The 17,777-nt window shown below is 39.5% G+C and overlaps 1 protein-coding gene across 1 annotated transcript; it reads left to right on the forward strand.

Moving 5' to 3' along the window:
- The first annotated feature begins 14,593 nt into the window (after positions 1-14,593).
- On the forward strand, positions 14,594-17,737 carry LOC115207479 (retinoid-binding protein 7). The gene is made up of 4 exons (XM_029774570.1): positions 14,594-14,757; positions 16,901-17,079; positions 17,314-17,415; positions 17,510-17,737. The coding sequence occupies exons 1-4, from the start codon at positions 14,685-14,687 to the stop codon at positions 17,561-17,563; spliced, it is 408 nt and encodes a 135-aa protein (XP_029630430.1). The 5' UTR covers positions 14,594-14,684; the 3' UTR covers positions 17,564-17,737.
- Positions 17,738-17,777: the final 40 nt, after the last annotated feature.

The raw sequence follows: 17,777 nt of genomic DNA on the forward strand, positions 1-17,777 counted from the left end.
GAATCAGGCCTTCATGGTCAAATTGCTGAAAAAAAAACCACTACTAAAGGACACCAATAATAAGAAGACTTGTTTGGGCCAATAAACATGAGCAATAGACATTAGATCGGTGGAAATCTGTCCTTTGGTCTCATCAATCTTAATTTGCGACTTTTTGTTCCAACCGCTGTGTCTTTCTGAGACGCAGAGTAGGTGCACGGATGATCTCTGCATGTGTGGTTCCCACCATGAAGCATGGAGGAGGAGGTGTGATGGTGTGGGGGTGCTTTGCTGGTGACACTGTCAGTGATTTATTTAGAATTCAAGCCACACTTAACCAGCATGGCTACCACAGCATTCTGCAGCGATACGCTATCCCATCTGGATTGCGTTTAGTGGGACTGTCATTTGTTTTTCAACAGGACAATGACCCAACACACCTCCAGGCTGTGTAAGGGCTATTTGACCAAGAAGGAGAGTGATGGAGTGCTGCATCAAATGACCTGGCCTCCACAATCACCCGACTTCAACCCAATTGAGATGGTTTGTGATGAGTTGGAACGCAGAGTGAAGGAAAAGCAGCCAACAAGTGTTCAGCATATGTGGGAACTCCTTCAAGACTGTTGGAAAGGCATTCCAGGTGAAGCTGGTGGAGCGAATGCCAAGACTGTGCAAGCTGTCATCAATGCAAAGGGTGGCTACTTTGAAGAATCTAAAATCTAAAATATATTTTGATTTGTTTAACACTTTTTTGATTACTGCATGATTCCATATGTGTTATTTCATAGTTTTGATGTCTTCACTAGTATGTAGAAAATAGTAAAAATAAAGAAAAACCCTTGAATTAGTAGGTGTGTCCACACTTTTGACTGGTACTGTATATATAAGTTCTATCTGCATAAAGCCATTTGAACTTGGCGCTATAAGGTTCTTTCTGCAATCCAATCACAAACCTGAACAATACAGACAGACCAATCAGAACACGTCTTTGACATTTCCCTCTAAGTATGGTCTAGCCAGCAATAATGGCACGGCAGCAAAAAACAAACCTGTCAGTAATCATAAAGTAAGTCATTTGTCTAATCATAATACATGTCGTAATTTATTTGGTGATGTGTTCTCAGTCTATCATTTACGTATTCAAATAGCTACAGTTAGAACCTTATAGTCCCATTGTCTCGAAATGTTATAGCACTTAATCATTCTCAATGTTGTAAGTTAGTCGTCACCAACCGGTCAATCGCTTTCTCCAAGCGGATCTCCAAGGCATTCCTAGTTGACCACTAAACACTTCTGTGAGGTGCTGCGTAGAAGTTTTGTCTGACAAGTATTTTTCATTGCTCATACAGGAGTAATAATTTGTTGAAAAAAATATATATTATCAGGGGGTACTGCAGCATCCTCAGCACCCCTACTTCCCGTGGCTATGTATAGACCTACCACTGGCCAATCAGATAGCTCAGATCACCATGTCTGCACAGCTTCCTCAAGCCTTGACTGTAAAAAGAAGCCTTGAACGCACAGCAAAGTTGATACTGAGATTTCAAAAACTATTACTAGAGAGAGACTCAACGAATACACCAAAAAGCTTCTGATTTTATAAGTAAGTTCATGTTTAAGTTGTTATTCTGCACTGTCAACACTTTGTTCAACACTTTTATAAGCCATAAAATATGCATTCTCCCTAGTTCCACTCACGCTACAACCAGCACTGCAGCTGCAATGAATGAGTAGCAAAGTTTTTCAATAAACAGCCGTTGTTATTATTAGTGGCTTGTCTTTTTTAATATCGAGGAATATTTCACTTACTCTGGACAATGTCATAGGAGTAACAACATGAATTGGTGCATGAGGCAGAAATAATGAAGTGCTACTTGAGTTTCGCCATCAGCTGGAAGGCTGTCTCCTTTTCTCAGCGGAGGGAGGGAGAGTGGAGGGATGGTTGGTCATGTGAGGCAGCCTACCCGCTGCTCCATCCCACCCCTCAGACTACCATCAGTCCAGTAAAAAAAGTGAATTATTATGCTCCATCATCTGTGCCTCACAAGTAATACAACAAATGATCTATTACTAGTGTGATCATATACCATTTTTTCAATATAATTTCAAAATGGTCTGAGAAGAACAACATTGGCAGGGCAATTCAAGCATAGCCAATATGCAGTGTTAATGTATTAGGCCTATAGCCTACTGCACAAACCTCATTGCTACATAACTTTTTTGAATTGGTTAATGTTGATCTCGTCTTGCATTTTGACTCAGAAAGTGATCTTGACTCAGAAAAGGTTGGTGACCACTGTTGTAAGTGAAAGTGTGGTTTGTTCTGTATCACTTTGAGGTTCAAAAAGGCTATGAATGAAGGATTCCCTAATGTTCTTTTTTACATCTGGGGACTGTGGCGGATGAATCAGAATTAGTTGGGTAACATAGATAATTAAGATGTTTTGTTTTTATAATATGCTTATGTGAGATTGTCATATGTGAATGTATCTGTTAGACCATGTGAAGGGATGGCGTGATTAATGGGGAACCAATTACTTGTCTCCACAATGTCTATGCGCAAGTCACTCCCTCCTTTGGCATTGGGGAAAGGTGTATGGCAGTGTCTGGACCATTGTATGTCCTCTCTGATGTTGCACTCATCTTGGGATAGTATATGACTTAGAGGCTCACTCCCCTCAGTGAGCTTGTCCAGGAGTGGAGTCAAGAGGGGGTTTACTTGAGATGGGAGTATCTAGAGTTGTCAATTGATTTATGCCATTGGATGAGCTAATGGTTCTGTTCTATACCGTACCAGGGAGAGACGCTTCCAGTTTGGTGTAGGAGGACCAGACACTGGTCTATACAATGAACACTGTTGATACAGCAGTTGCTGTCTGCTATGCTTTATAGATATCTTTCATACAAAACTTAACCTTTGTGAACTGTTCCTAAGATCTGTTGTTCGTCATGTACGTTGAGAGGGGTGTATCTTGGCTATAAAAGATCTTCGTACTTTTGCGTAGTCACTTTTCAATGGTTCATTAGAGATAGCGCATCATTGAAAGTCAAGTGCTTTTGCAAAAGCATCTTAATTATTAAAGATGTAGTTTTAAGTTTAACTCTGACTGGTGTGTGAAGTTTGTAACTCTCCTCATTTGGTAATGCAGAAATTAGCCCCCACAGGACCGAACACCACTTTTCTACATACTGTACACAAATGGAATTAATGTAACACGTAGTCACTATTTAAACACAAGGAAATAAACTACAGCTTTCACATCCCTTTCTGCACAGATCCTTTATTTTTAACTGTGTAATTTCAAACTAAGGAATATTTAAGCATAAATGTTGGGTGCTTGAAAAATCTATATGCCCCTTCATAGTTAATTCAATCTCACAGTCAGATTAATTTAATGCTTATAAACAGATATGAACAACAATTGCTTTCGTAGTATACCAAATCAAGGAAAGGAGATATTTAAAGTCACTTCATACTATACCAGTCACCATACTGTGCAAAGGTATTGCTTGCTAGTGATATCCTAGAAACAGCATCAATTATGGAAGGATGGCTCTGTGGAGCATGTATCTCATTGCAGCCTGGAGCAGCTGTATTTGTATTTGTATTTATTAGGGATCCCCTAATAAAGGCAGCAGCTACTTTTCCTGGGGTCCGAACACATTAAGACACTTACATTACATATAAAACAAAAATATAAAACAGTACATCACATAATATTATTACACCACTACATATCTACAACACAAAATGTATAATACCACCATACAACAATATTACAATGTACATGTGTGTAGAGTGCGTGTGCTAGCGCTTGTGTGCGTATGCTAGTTGGACTAGACTGTTTGGACTAGTTAGCCATTGTTCCCTCTCTGGCCGAGCCTGGGTAGCCTATGGGTTGTTACCCAGAGTCCTCCCTATACCAAGAAGAAGGCTGAGAAGAAACATAAGCAATGGCATCAGTTCTGTAATAAGTGCATTATTACTACTGTAGGAAAGAAGATGTGTCTGGATCAGAGAGATTGAAAATGGTATATGTTGTGGTGAAGGCCTACCTGTACTCAGGATACAAGCCAATAACAGAACAGCGTAAAGCTATTGAACAATTGTGATCCAAGTTATATCTCAAATGCTATACTGTACTTACACACTGTTGTGCAGGTGATGTTGCAAAGTCTCTGGCCAAAAGACACAAGTCCAAACCCATGGTAGGCTGCCCTGAAACTCTGGGGAACTGGGTCTATCAGCGTGAATGTTACTGAGAAACCTGGTCAGGAGGCAGAGTTTCTTCAGACAAACAGGTGCCAATTACCTGTGTCTCTTACCATTTGTAGATGTGTGATAAGTGGTTTTGAATAACTGAAACTTGTATACATGGGTCATTCCATCAATTCGGTACCTTTTGAAGAGTGTAACTTGGTAAAAAAAAACAATGGGTTTCACCTAATTTTAACATTCTGTCATAAAGAGTACATGTTAAACTTAATAAAAAACACATATTGCCATCTCAATAGTTTACATTTTAAAAATCCTATAGTTAGTAAAGTATCACTGTTGACCGTAACAGGTGTTGACTATAACAGGGTTGATGATTTCATCTTAAATCAGCCATAAATCCCCTCGTGACAGAGGGAATGGAAGCTTGTTGTGTGCAACAGGATGTGGCAATTGAATGCAAGCTTAAATAAATATGTATTGCGAAAACGTTTCTAGCCTGTCTATCTATGGGTAACAGGATTGACATGTTATGCTCGACCCGTTCAGTTTTCCACCACAAAACAACAGAAAATGGCCAAAAAGAGTAGAACCAGCTCACCTGCTTTTAAGTAAAGAGTAGGACCAGCTCACCTGCTTTTAAGTAAAGAGTAGAACCAGCTCACCTGCTTTTAAGTAAAGAGTAGGACCAGCTCACCTGCTTTTAAGTAAAGAGTAGAACCAGCTCACCTGCTTTTAAGTAAAGAGTAGGACCAGCTCACCTGCTTTTAAGTAAAGAGTAGAACCAGCTCAACTGCTTTTAAGTAAGGAGTAGAACCAGCTCAACTGCTTTTAAGTAAAGAGTAGAACCAGCTCAACTGCTTTTAAGTAAAGAGTAGAACCAGCTCAACTGCTTTTAAGTAAAGAGTAGAACCAGCTCAACTGCTTTTAAGTAAAGAGTAGAACCAGCTCACCTGCTTTTAAGTAAAGAGTAGGACCAGCTCACCTGCTTTTAAGTAAAGAGTAGAACCAGCTCACCTGCTTTTAAGTAAAGAGTAGGACCAGCTCACCTGCTTTTAAGTAAAGAGTAGAACCAGCTCAACTGCTTTTAAGTAAGGAGTAGAACCAGCTCAACTGCTTTTAAGTAAAGAGTAGAACCAGCTCAACTGCTTTTAAGTAAAGAGTAGAACCAGCTCAACTGCTTTTAAGTAAAGAGTAGAACCAGCTCAACTGCTTTTAAGTAAAGAGTAGAACCAGCTCAACTGCTTTTAAGTAAAGAGTAGAACCAGCTCAACTGCTTTTAAGTAAAGAGTAGAACCAGCTCACCTGCTTTTAAGTAAAGAGTAGGACCAGCTCACCTGCTTTTAAGTAAAGAGTAGGACCAGCTCAACTGCTTTTAAGTAAAGAGTAGAACCAGCTCAACTGCTTTTAAGTAAAGAGTAGAACCAGCTCACCTGCTTTTAAGTAAAGAGTAGGACCAGCTCACCTGCTTTTAAGTAAAGAGTAGAACCAGCTCAACTGCTTTTAAGTAAAGAGTAGGACCAGCTCACCTGCTTTTAAGTAAAGAGTAGAACCAGCTCACCTGCTTTTAAGTAAAGAGTAGAACCAGCTCACCTGCTTTTATACTATAATTTGCCTATTAGATGTTCAATGTTTCTTTTGAAAAAATTATTTAAAAAGGAATAGTTTCACCATATTAAAACGAGAGTTCAGTTCAATTAACAGGGTTGACCTTAAAATGTGGGACAGATGTGAATGATTCACTAATCACACTAAATAAATAATAATCTTCTGAAATTACTTTGTCAAAGCAACAAAATAACTAGGGCTTTACAGTGATGGTGAAACTTGGAGAAATTTGGGGATTAAGCGGGTTAAAATCTTCCTATAAGTGATAGAGCATGTCAAAATGCAGAATTTTGGTATTTTAGTAAGCCTTTATTCAAATTAAGAATCTGATTTATTGAATTCTCAATGTGGTCTATATTAAAGGGCCTTCATTTAATATAAAAGGCTTTTAAAATTCAATATTGGTGCACAATTTCTACTTAAAATATCAAAGGGAAGCAAAAGGCACTCTTTTCGTGGAAAGACCCACATACTTTACATTTTTTACGATTGCTTACACATTAAAATGTAACTTTTCCCACAATTAGCAAAACCTTACACTCAAGGAGCAAAACACAAGGCTAGATTTGCACAACTGTAAGCACATTGTCAGCTTCACACTATTTGCAAAACATTACACACAGTGATTTGCAAAACACTAAACACACTTGTACACATCAGACACAGAAGTATATCATGATGTCACTTCCTTGCAATTCCAAAGCACTGACTGTCAAATTACCACCCCTATGAGCCAATCTGTTAAACACAGCCATCAGGTGCACAAACACATGATTGCTAAATTGTAGACACACCAATCAGGTTTCAGCATGTCGTGTCTTTGGCTATGCCGGATTAAGTGATATGACATGCTAATTTATAAAATTATTTCTCCGTAATTAATATTACCTGATTAAGCTAATCATGTAAATGTAATTAACTAGAAAGTCGGGGCACCACAGAAGAACGTTTATAGAGCTGTTATCTTCTGAATAAACTCTTAAAATACTTAGTAATATTTTACATCGATAGCAGTCAATCTTATCTTATTTTCAATCTCATCATGAAAGTTATAAATTCTTGGTTATCTTCACGAACCCTGGCTAACAAGTTGAATCAGCAATACAAAATTGGGTTTAATTATTTATTTACTAAATACCTAACTAATCACACAGAATTACAAATACACAGAATTCATATGATGTCATACAGAAAACGTCCTGGTGGACGGAACCTGTATCATGGCTGGTTACACAAAGGAAAAGGGGGTTGGGCTTGAATGAAAGAGCGGGAAGATTTAGGAACACAGAAACAGCAGCTATGCTATCGTAAATACATTATCTTATGCATTCTAAATTACCGCCCATTTGGAAAAGGAAAATGCAATAAATATTTACTCTGAGCTGCGCTTCTGTAGATTGGTCGTAGATGCTGGCCGTGGTTGGCCAACAGATCTTCCTGTTGTGTAGTGGAAGAATGTCAATGGTGGTGGTATCTTCGTCTGGTTGTTAGACTGGATCCGTCGTCCGTCCTTTCCTAGCCCACGTTAGCAGCGGCTAACTCAACGGCTAGGAAGTATCACTTCTGTAGTGAATAAGCTCAAAGTTCATACCAGTTCATACCATAGCTCACGCCGAGGTTGGCTTAGTTCTGTTCTTGATATGGTTTAGTTAACATGTCTGTCCTTATAACGTTGAGGCTGCAGACCTCTCGTACTGGAACCCTGAATGTCTTTTCGTCAAAGACTTATATAGTGGAGAGGGGGAAGGAGGGGTTTCATCGTTTATAACCCCATGTCTCTTCACAGGGTTGGCCACTGATCGGCAGGGCACTTTCCCTATGAAAACCCAATTCTCTCATTTGGAAGCTAAAATTACATTTAATCTCCTAACAAACAATTTCAATATCAAACATTTCAATTGCATAACAATTCCATGTGACTCTGATAACTAGAGAGTGTATACTTTCTCCGGTACAGTTTATGTCGTCCTGCCATCAATCATAATGTCTCAGATAACAATGAACTGACATACATACTCATTACGTTATCAAGCATATTTCCAACTGGTTTTATTAACAAAAGATGGTTCCTTTCCCTATTTGTTTGATGTTCCCAGACTCTCTATATTTAACACAGGCTATTCCAGTCCTTCAGTAGGGTCAGAGAGAGAGGGGAAGGGAGAAGGTATTTATGGGGGGGTCATAAACCTTACCCACAGGCCAACGTCATGACAAGCACTATAAAAATGCAGCAGGTAGGTTCACCTGCCTTCAACCAAAATGGAAGGAGTCAGAAGAAGAGTGAGGGTGAGAGGAGGAGAACACAGAGGAGGAGAACACAGAGGAGGAGAACACAGAGGAGGAGAACACAGAGGAGGAGAACACAGAGGAGGAGAAGGAGGTAGAGGAAGAGGCAGAGGCCGAGCCAGAGGCTGAGGAAGACCTGAAGCAGGAGGAGAACGTGCACAAAGAAGAAGAGGACCAAACTTATCAAATGACATTCGTGCAACACTAGTGGACCATGTTGTGAACCACGGATTGACGCTGAGGGAGGCTGGACTGAGAGTTCAGCCAAATCTTAGCAGATATACAGTGGCATCTGTCATAAGGACTTTTCGACAGGAAAAGAGGTAAAAGATCTGTCTACAGTTACAGTAATCAGCCGCTTATTGTATGCACCATATCAGCACTTGTGATACCCCTTCCTGTGACATTGTACAGTAAGTTACATGTATTATTCTCTACATAGGATTGAGGGTTGGGAATGACAAGGAGGAAGGGGGCCCATATTCACGCAAGAACAAGAGAGAGAGAGATAATAAACATGGTTTCAGCCAATAATGCTATCAGGCTCAGAGAACTACAAGCCAACATTATCGGTGACCATGCCATTTTCAATAATGTCCATCAGGTCTCTGTCAACACTGGCACGCATCCTGAAAAGACATCAGGTTAAAATGAAACAACTTTATCGAGTGCCTTTTGAGCAGAATTCAGAGAGGGTCAAACGGCTGCGGCATGAGTATGTGGAGGTTTGTAATTGTTCACTTTAGCACTGTGATGTTGCATACTGCACACATGACTTTTTTACATTGACTGTACACTGCGTGCACAATTATTAGGCAAGTGAGTATTCATTTTTACATTTTACATTTTAGTCATTTAGCAGACGCTCTTATCCAGAGCAACTTACAGTAGTGAATGCATACATTTCATTTTCATTTCATACATTTTTTTTTTTTTTGTACTTGGCCCCCCCGTGGGAATCAAACCCACAACCCTGGCATTGCAAACACCATGCTCTACCAACTGAGCTACGGGGAAGGCTATTCTGATCTTATTGTTTCTATTCACATTTTCGAACTCCAAACCATATAAACTTGAATGCTTATTGGATTTAATAATGTTCAGGTGATATGTATTTGTGTAATGAGGGAGGGTGTGGCGAAAGTGAATAACACCTTATATCAAGGTGTGCATAATTATTAGGCAGCCTCATTACCTCAGGTAAAATGGGCCAAAAAATACATTTAACTGACACTGAAAAGCCAAAAATGTAAAATGCCTTTCAGACGGATGTGACACTCTTTAAATAGCTAAACTATTGAGGTGTGACCACCGGACATTCAAACGTTTTGTTGCGAATAGTCAACTGGGGCGCAAAAAACGCATGGAGAAGAAAAGGTGCAAATTAACTGCAAAAGACTTGAGAAGAATTAAACGTCAAACTACCAGGAACCCATTATCCTCCAGTGCCACCGTATTCCAGAACTGCAACCTACCTGGAGTGTTCAGAAGTACAAGGTGTCAAGTGCTCAGAGACATGGCCAAGGTCAAGAAGACTGAAACAAGACCACCACTGAATAAGATTCACAAGTTGAAGCGTCAAGATTGGGCAAAGAAATACCTGAAGACAGATTTTTCAAAGGTTTTATGGACAGATGAAATGAAAGTGACTCTTGATGGACCAAATGGATGGGCCCGTAACTGGATCAGTAATGGACACAGGGCACCACTTTGAGTCGGGTGCCAGCAAGGTGAAGGAGGGGTACTGGTATGGGCTGCTATCATTGAGGATGAGGTACTTGGACCTTTTTGGGTTGAAGATGGACTGAAACTCAACTCCCAAACCTACTGCCAGTTTCTGGAAGATTCTTTCGTCAAACAGTGGTACAGGAAGAAGTCCTCAGCATTCTAGAAGGCCATGATCTTTATGCAGGACAATGCTCCATCACATGCATCCAAGTACTCCACTGCTTGGCTAGCCAGCAAGGTCCTCAAAGATGCCTGAATAATGACCTGGCCCCCTTCCTCACCTGACTTAAATCCTATTGAGAACTTGTGGGCCCTTCTCAAACGTGAGATTTGCAGTGATGGAAGACAAATACACCTTTTTGAACTGCATTTGTGAGGCTGTGGTTGCTACTTCAGCAAAAATTGATCGTGAACAGATCAAGAAACTGACAGACTCCATGGATGGAAGGCTCATGGCAGTTATTGAAAGTAAGGGTGGCTATATTGGTACTGAATATTTTTGAAAGGCCAAAAATGTTATATAATTGTCATTTTGTGTTACTTGAGAATAAACAAGTGAGTTGAGAGAAATTCGTTTTGTAATTTAGTTGCTTAATAATTCTGCACACTAATCCTGACTAGAACCAAAAAAATGTATCATATTACTCCAGTGCTAGCCTCCCTACACTGGCTTCCTGTTAAGGCAAGGGCTGATTTCAAGGTTTTACTGCTAACCTACAAAGCATTACATGGGCTTGCTCCTACCTATCTTTCCGATTTGGTCCTGCCGTACATACCTACACGTACGCTACGGTCACAAGACGCGGGCCTCCTAATTGTTCCTAGAATTTCTAAGCAAACAGCTGGAGGCAGGACTTTCTCCTATAGAGCTCCATTTTTATGGAATAGTCTGCCTACCCATGTGAGAGACGCAGACTCAGTCTCAACCTTTAATTCTTTATTGAAGACTCATCTCTTCAGTAGGTCCTATGATTGAGTGTAGTGTGGCCCAGGGGTGTGAAGGTGAACGGAAAGGCTGGAGCAACGAACCGCCCTTGCTGTCTCTGCCTGGCCGGTTTCCCCTCTTTCCACTGGGATTCTCTGCCTCTACCCCTATTACGGGGGCTGAGTCACTGGCTTACTGGTGACCTTCCATGCCGTCCCTGGGAGGGGTGCGTCACTTGAGTGGGTTGAGTCACTGACGTGATCTTCCTGTCAGGGTTGGCGCCCCCCCTTGGGTTGTGCCGTGGCGGAGATCTTTGTGGGCTATACTCGGCCTTGTCCCGGGATGGTATGTTGGTGGTTGGAGATATCCCTCCAGTGGTGTGGAGGCTGTGCTTTGGCAAAGTGGGTGGGGTTATATCCTACCTGTTTGGCCCTGTCTGGGGGTTTCATCGGACCCCTCCTGTCTCAGCCTCCAGTATTTATGCTGCAGTAGTTTGTGTCGGGGGGGCTAGGGTCAGTCTGTCACATCTAGAGTATTTCTCTTGTCTTTTCCGGTGTCCTGTGTGAATTTAAATATGCTCTCTCTAATTCTCTCTTTCTCTTTCTTTCTTTCTCTCTCTCGGAGGACCTGAGCCCTAGGACCATGCCTCAGGACTACCTGGCTTGATGACTCCTTGCTGTCCCCAGTTCACCTGGCCGTGCTGCTGCTCCAGTTCCAACTGTTCTACCTGCAGCTATGGAACCCTGACCTGTTCACCGGACGTGCTACCTGTCCCAGACCTGCTGTCCCAGACCTGCTGGAACCCTGACCTATTCACCGGATGTGCTACCTGTCCCAGACCTGCTCTTTTCAACTCTCTAGAGACAGCAGGAGCGGTAGAGATACTCTCAAAGATCGGCTATGAAAAAGCCAACTGACACTTACTCTTGTGTTACTGACTTGTTGCACCCTCGACAACTACCATGATCATTATTATTATTTGACCATGCTGGTCATTTATGAACATTTGAACATCTAGGCCATGTGCTGTTATAATCTCCACCCGGCACAGCCAGAAGAGGACTGGCCACCCCTCATAGCCTGGTTCCTCTCTAGGTTCCTTCTTAGGTTTTGGCCTTTCTAGGGAGTTCTACACCTGCATTGCTTGCTGTTTGGGGTTTTAGGCTGGGTTTCTGTACAGCACTTTGAGATATCAGCTGATGTAAGAAGGGCTATATAAATACATTTGATTAATAGTTGCCTAAAAATTGTGCACACTTATATATTTCCCTGAGAAAGACAAAACTCACTTTTCCTTTGTTAAACATTCAGGTTTGAGGTTCAATAACATTTTGGATTGACTGAGAGCATTGTATTTGTTCAACAATAAAATTAATCCCGAGGAATACAATTTGCCTAATAATTGTGCGCGCAGTGTATACTAGACCTATCCTGAACTACACAATCTTGTCTTTCACTGTATTTCAGGGAGTTTTGTAGATGGATTCTGAGGAAATCCTGCATGAATTCATATATATTGATGAGGCAGGGTTCAACCTCACAAAAGCAAGGAGAGGCAGAAATATCATTGGCCACAGGGCTATAATCAATGTCCCAGGGCAACGTGGGGGTAACATCACCCTTTGCGCTGCCATTTCACAGCATGGGGTTCTCCTCCGTCATGCCAAAATGGGCCCTTACAACACACCTCACATTCTCGCATTTTTGGACCGATTGCACCACATCGTCACAGCAGGTAATGAAATGCACCAGATGCAATACACTGTCATCTGGGACAATGTGTCATTCCACCGCTCTGCTTTGGTCCAGAACTGGTTTCAACACCATCCACAGTTGACAGTACTATACCTTCCACCATACTCTCCGTTTCTAAACCCTATGGAAGAGTTTTCTCTGCATGGCGGTGGAAGGTTTACGATCTCCAGCCCCAGGCTCAGGTACCCCTCATTCAGGCCATGGAGGACGCCTGTGACCAAGTCGACGCCACAGCTGTGCAAGGATGGATTCGACATTGAAGACGGTTCTTCCCGCGTTGTCTTGCTAATGAGGATATTGCTTGTGATGTTGATGAAATTCTCTGGCCAGATCCAGCTAGGCGAAGAGAATGTATAGTATGTTTACTGTAGTATTTTCTGTACAATATTGTCAGTTTTTTTCTGATTATTTTTTTATGTTTGTTATTTACTGTAATTGTAACCTGTACTGGATACAGTATTTTACATTTGTCTGTTTGCTGAGCTAACAGTGTTATGCACACTACTGTAGTAGCATGAAAACTGGGACATGTTTTGGTGTGATTCTCCATGTTGACATGTTGACTGATTTGGGTATATGGAGAGAAATAAATGATATTTTCCTCAGTCTGCAGCATTGGTCTTGTGTAGTGTTTGTATAGTTGCACTTTCTCTGTGTACTTCATTTCCAGTACTCTAATCACTGACAATTAGACTTGCTAAAGGTGTTTTAGGTTAGCAACAGCAGTATGTAACTGGTTCAAAAAGATTGAAGTCATATGAAATGTGTTTCGTATGGTAACAAAATATTGTTTTTATGAAGTTGTGTATAGTTTTGACAAAAGTGTTCCATTTTGCAAATGATCTGAAGTGTTGTGCTACTTTGGTGTAGGGTTGTGCTAATTGTGTGTAGTCTTTTGACAAACTGGGCCCTGTTTTCAAAATTGTGCTGAAACAATTGAAAAAAACTGTAAATGTACATTTAGATTGTTGCAATGATCCAATCTGATTGAACTATGAGGAGGGTCGGAATGACCAAAGCTTGTCTCTACTGCCATCTCTCTTTCATCATCATCAAATCAACTTATGAACTTGGCTAAAATAAAATTAAACATTGCTTTTGCCAAAAGCCAAACAATTGTGAGGAGCACACCCCATTAAAACTATAAGAAATAGCTATCAAAAATATGTTTACGAAGCAGGATGTAGCCATAAAGGATAAGACAATGAAGGCAGTGAGATTGTTCAGAAGAGGCTGCTGGCAGTATCGAGCGGACTTAGGCCTGAGGGATTTATACTCTCAATCAGAAACTTGACATGGTACACACTGCATGTATGACTTCAAATTAAAAGCTTTTAGTTGTAAATTTGAATTTACTTACCTGGTTAACACATACAATTGAGGGATGAGAACTAGTGCCACAAAGATTGCATTAATTATCTGACTGCAAATAAAAGGTTTGTAAGACTAGAATTAGATTCATGTTCATTTAGAATAAGTTACTAATAGAAAACATATAATCAATAGTACAAAGAAAAGTCAAGAAATCACCATCAGATCATTTTTCACAACACAAGAAGCCACCAACTAGTTATTATTCATTATCATCATAGTAATGAGACCCAGACCCAGTCTGTGAATAATTGTTTAACACCTCCAATACTTACAATCTATCCTTTGATCCCTTGGTATGATATTCTGGGAACACTGTGCTAATGCGTAATGTAGCATTGTGCCCATTCATTTTGAATAAACTCTGCCAAAGAAGTGAGAGGTGATAGGCCTTGATGACACATCCTTCCCAGTTCTAACTACTGTGAAAATGATCCTCCAACCAGGCTTTTCACCATACTCTGGTGTGCGTCCATGTGAATGAAACTGTATAACATGTATTCTAGTCACCCTTCACATTGTTGGAAAGAGAGACACTAAAGAATGTGCACATATGTTTGATGCATTATAGCCTACTCTATTTCGAGACGCCTATCTCAAATGTTATTTCCTCATATAATTGTGCAAAAAGTCATGTTCCGCCCTCCACCAGACTACTCCTCTACTCTATTGTCCAAAATAGCAACCAACTACGAGAGGTAAACTGAACCCCCGCCCTATATTAACACACCATGGGACATCCTTGAGACTTTAAATCTCTTCATTCTAACAACTGCTGTCTATTGAAGGTTTGAGACTTCCACGCAAGTATCCACCATGCCTACCAACTACAGTGGCACATGGGACATGACTAGTAATGAAAACTTTGAAAGTTACATGGTTGCTCTTGGTAAGTTCTCTTTTTACTTGTTAATTGCAGCACGCATTTTCTTATGTTTTTAGGCAAGTGACTTTGATTACAATAATATTGACTATTTATTGATGAATGAATTAGGGTGAGTATTGGTAAAGTGGGACACGTTATGAAAATGTGTTTCCCGAACACCTTACAGAATCCTCCCATTGTCTTAACCCCCAACATGATATCACTCTAAACAGCTTAACAAAGAAATATTAAACACAGGATGGATGGCTCTTCTTCAAACACAAATTGTGCTGAGACCACATTTTTTAAGTCGACACTGGCAAATTGGGACACCTTGATTGACAAAGTGGGACACTTCATTCTTTATTGTAAAGAAGGATAAATAATAGTATATGAGTATTTTCTATATTTTTATGATAAACTTCAATTGTTCATACAAATGAAATGTATCAAAACATGCTTTATGTATTTTTGTGGAACATTAAGAATGATCATTTATAATGATTATTATCATTATCATACTTGATTATAATTATATGATGTAGCCTATATGTAATTGTATAGCCTATAAATAAAATGAACTTCATCTAGATCTATCAGCTCAACATTACACTCTAATGGACATTTTGTAGAATGAAACCAGAAAGACCATACCCCTCAACAATTTCATTGACTGTTTTATTGTCAAATACAGCAAAATACACTTTTTTAGTCATCATATACCTGTAAGTTTATGAATATAGCTAGCTAGGATTTTTTTTATGTTGGTTAGGTAATATCTTTCTAAGTAAAATGCAGCTATGCTAGCTTTTTATAGCAAGCGAGGTGATAGCAGATTTGAGGAAAATGAAATGCAACATGTGATCCTATTTAGAAAATGGATTTCTGTTAAGATAACATGTATTTCATAATCCCCTGAAATATATTTTCTGCGTTACAATGGCCAAGAGGAGTGTCCCAATTTGACAGTAACAGGGTGTCCCATTTTGACAGTAGACGATTGGCATGCTGTCAAAATGTCAATATTCTAAAAAGGTGAGAGTAGTAAGAAAACAATTTACAGTCATTTTGATTTACAATTACATCCCATTACAAAATAGGTCGTAATTAGACACTGAATATCCTTTCTTAGTTTTTTATAACCTTAACATTAGGCATCTAGAGACAGGTGTCATTACACGGAATGCCACGATTATCATCACATACTTCCTCACTAACACACAGGCACAATGTTATTGTACACATTTAAAGATATCCATTACAAAGCTTAAGTGTCCAACTTTGCCAGGTGTGCCTCTTAACCAATACTCACTCTACCTGTTGGTAATTCATTCATGCTGACATTAGGTAGGGTAGTGTACCGTTTTATTCTGAAATCAACTGAAATTGATTATCTTTGATATATTCACTTTTATTAATTTATTAGATAGGCCTATATTTTCAAATCAATAATTTTTCATAATTCTCATTTCTCTTTTCTGTCAATAATTCAAAACAATAATAACATGTATGTGATTGTTATTGTCGGAACTCTATGCTTGCGTTTTCTTTTTCTTTAGTATGTGGCACATATAGGGGCACCTGCAGGGTTAGGGTTACTTTCTAAATGTAATATGTTACAGTTACTAGTTACCTGTCCAAAAGTGTAATCAGTAACTTAACTGTTGTATTAGCCTACCCCAAAATCTGTAACATAATCAGATAACTATATATTTTTTTTTTTGATAACATTCAGTTACTTTTGTATTACTTTCCCCATCGGTGGCATTAGAAGAAGACAAAAAGGATTCATCAAACGCATTTGATGTCCTCATAGTGGTCTGTGACTTGTGGTCAGACTTGCTCAGGGGGAACAAACTTAAACTTTTAATGCTAAATTATAATATATATTATTATAATATACATTGAGAGTACAAAACATTAAGAACACCTCCCTAATATTGAGTTGCAATTTCTATCTTCTCTCTTTTGCTCAACATGCTCACCAGTAGAATTATAACTCCATATAATATGAATCTTAACTTCTTTCAAAATACATTCTGAAGAATTGAAATGTGTAACTTTGGAATTATGATTCACAACCTAGCTCACCAGTTTCCTGCTGAGAATGGATTGGAAATGTTCAGTCTCTTAGGATATAACACATGCAGGATTTCTTTCCTTACAGGCATTGATTTTGCAACACGCAAGATTGCAAACATGTTGAAACCTCAGAAAGTGATTGAGCAAGATGGGGATTCTTTCATCATCAAAACATTCACTACCTTCAAAAACTACACAGTCTCATTCAAGATCGGGGAAGAGTTTGAGGAGGTGACCAAAGCCTTGGATAACAGAAAAGTCCAGGTAGAAACTTGCAATTGACTGTTCCTATGGGCGCTGGCACTTTATCATTTATGTCATATCATGTTATTTTGCTCCTTGTTGCTTATTGAACTGTGGTTATTAATATGGCAACATTGAGGACAATATGTAACAGAGCTGTCTATAAGCCTATTTCAAGCAAGCTGGAGCTATCCCAGGTGTTTTACAGTTATGGTCCACACAACCCATTACGATAAGTACTCTTGTTAATTACAGACGGTGGTCAACTGGGACAATGATAAACTGGTGTGTGTTCAGAAGGGAGAGAAGAAGAACAGAGGGTGGACACACTGGATAGAAGGAGATGAGCTCTATCTGGCATGTAGCATGTACTCATATCTACCTTTTAACTACATTGATGGCATTAGTATTAGTAGGCCTAACTGTTATGCATTTTCCCTCTCTCTTATAGGAAATCACCTGTGGGGATAAAGTCTGCAAGCAGATTTATAAAAAGAGTGCTTGATAATTCTTTCACCATAAAGTTTGCACAATATTTCTTCAACCTTACATGTATGAAGCATATTTAGCAAATGTATCACTAATATGACATGCTCATGGTATGTTTTGAGTATGCGAAATAATTAAAAGAAAATATTCAAAATTTTTAACAACATGAATAAAAATAACATGATATACATTTGAGGATTTCGTGATTATGTACAATACATTTAATCAAC

Source organism: Salmo trutta, chromosome 14 (assembly GCF_901001165.1).
Source record: "Salmo trutta chromosome 14, fSalTru1.1, whole genome shotgun sequence".
NCBI classification, from domain to species: Eukaryota; Metazoa; Chordata; class Actinopteri; order Salmoniformes; family Salmonidae; genus Salmo; species Salmo trutta.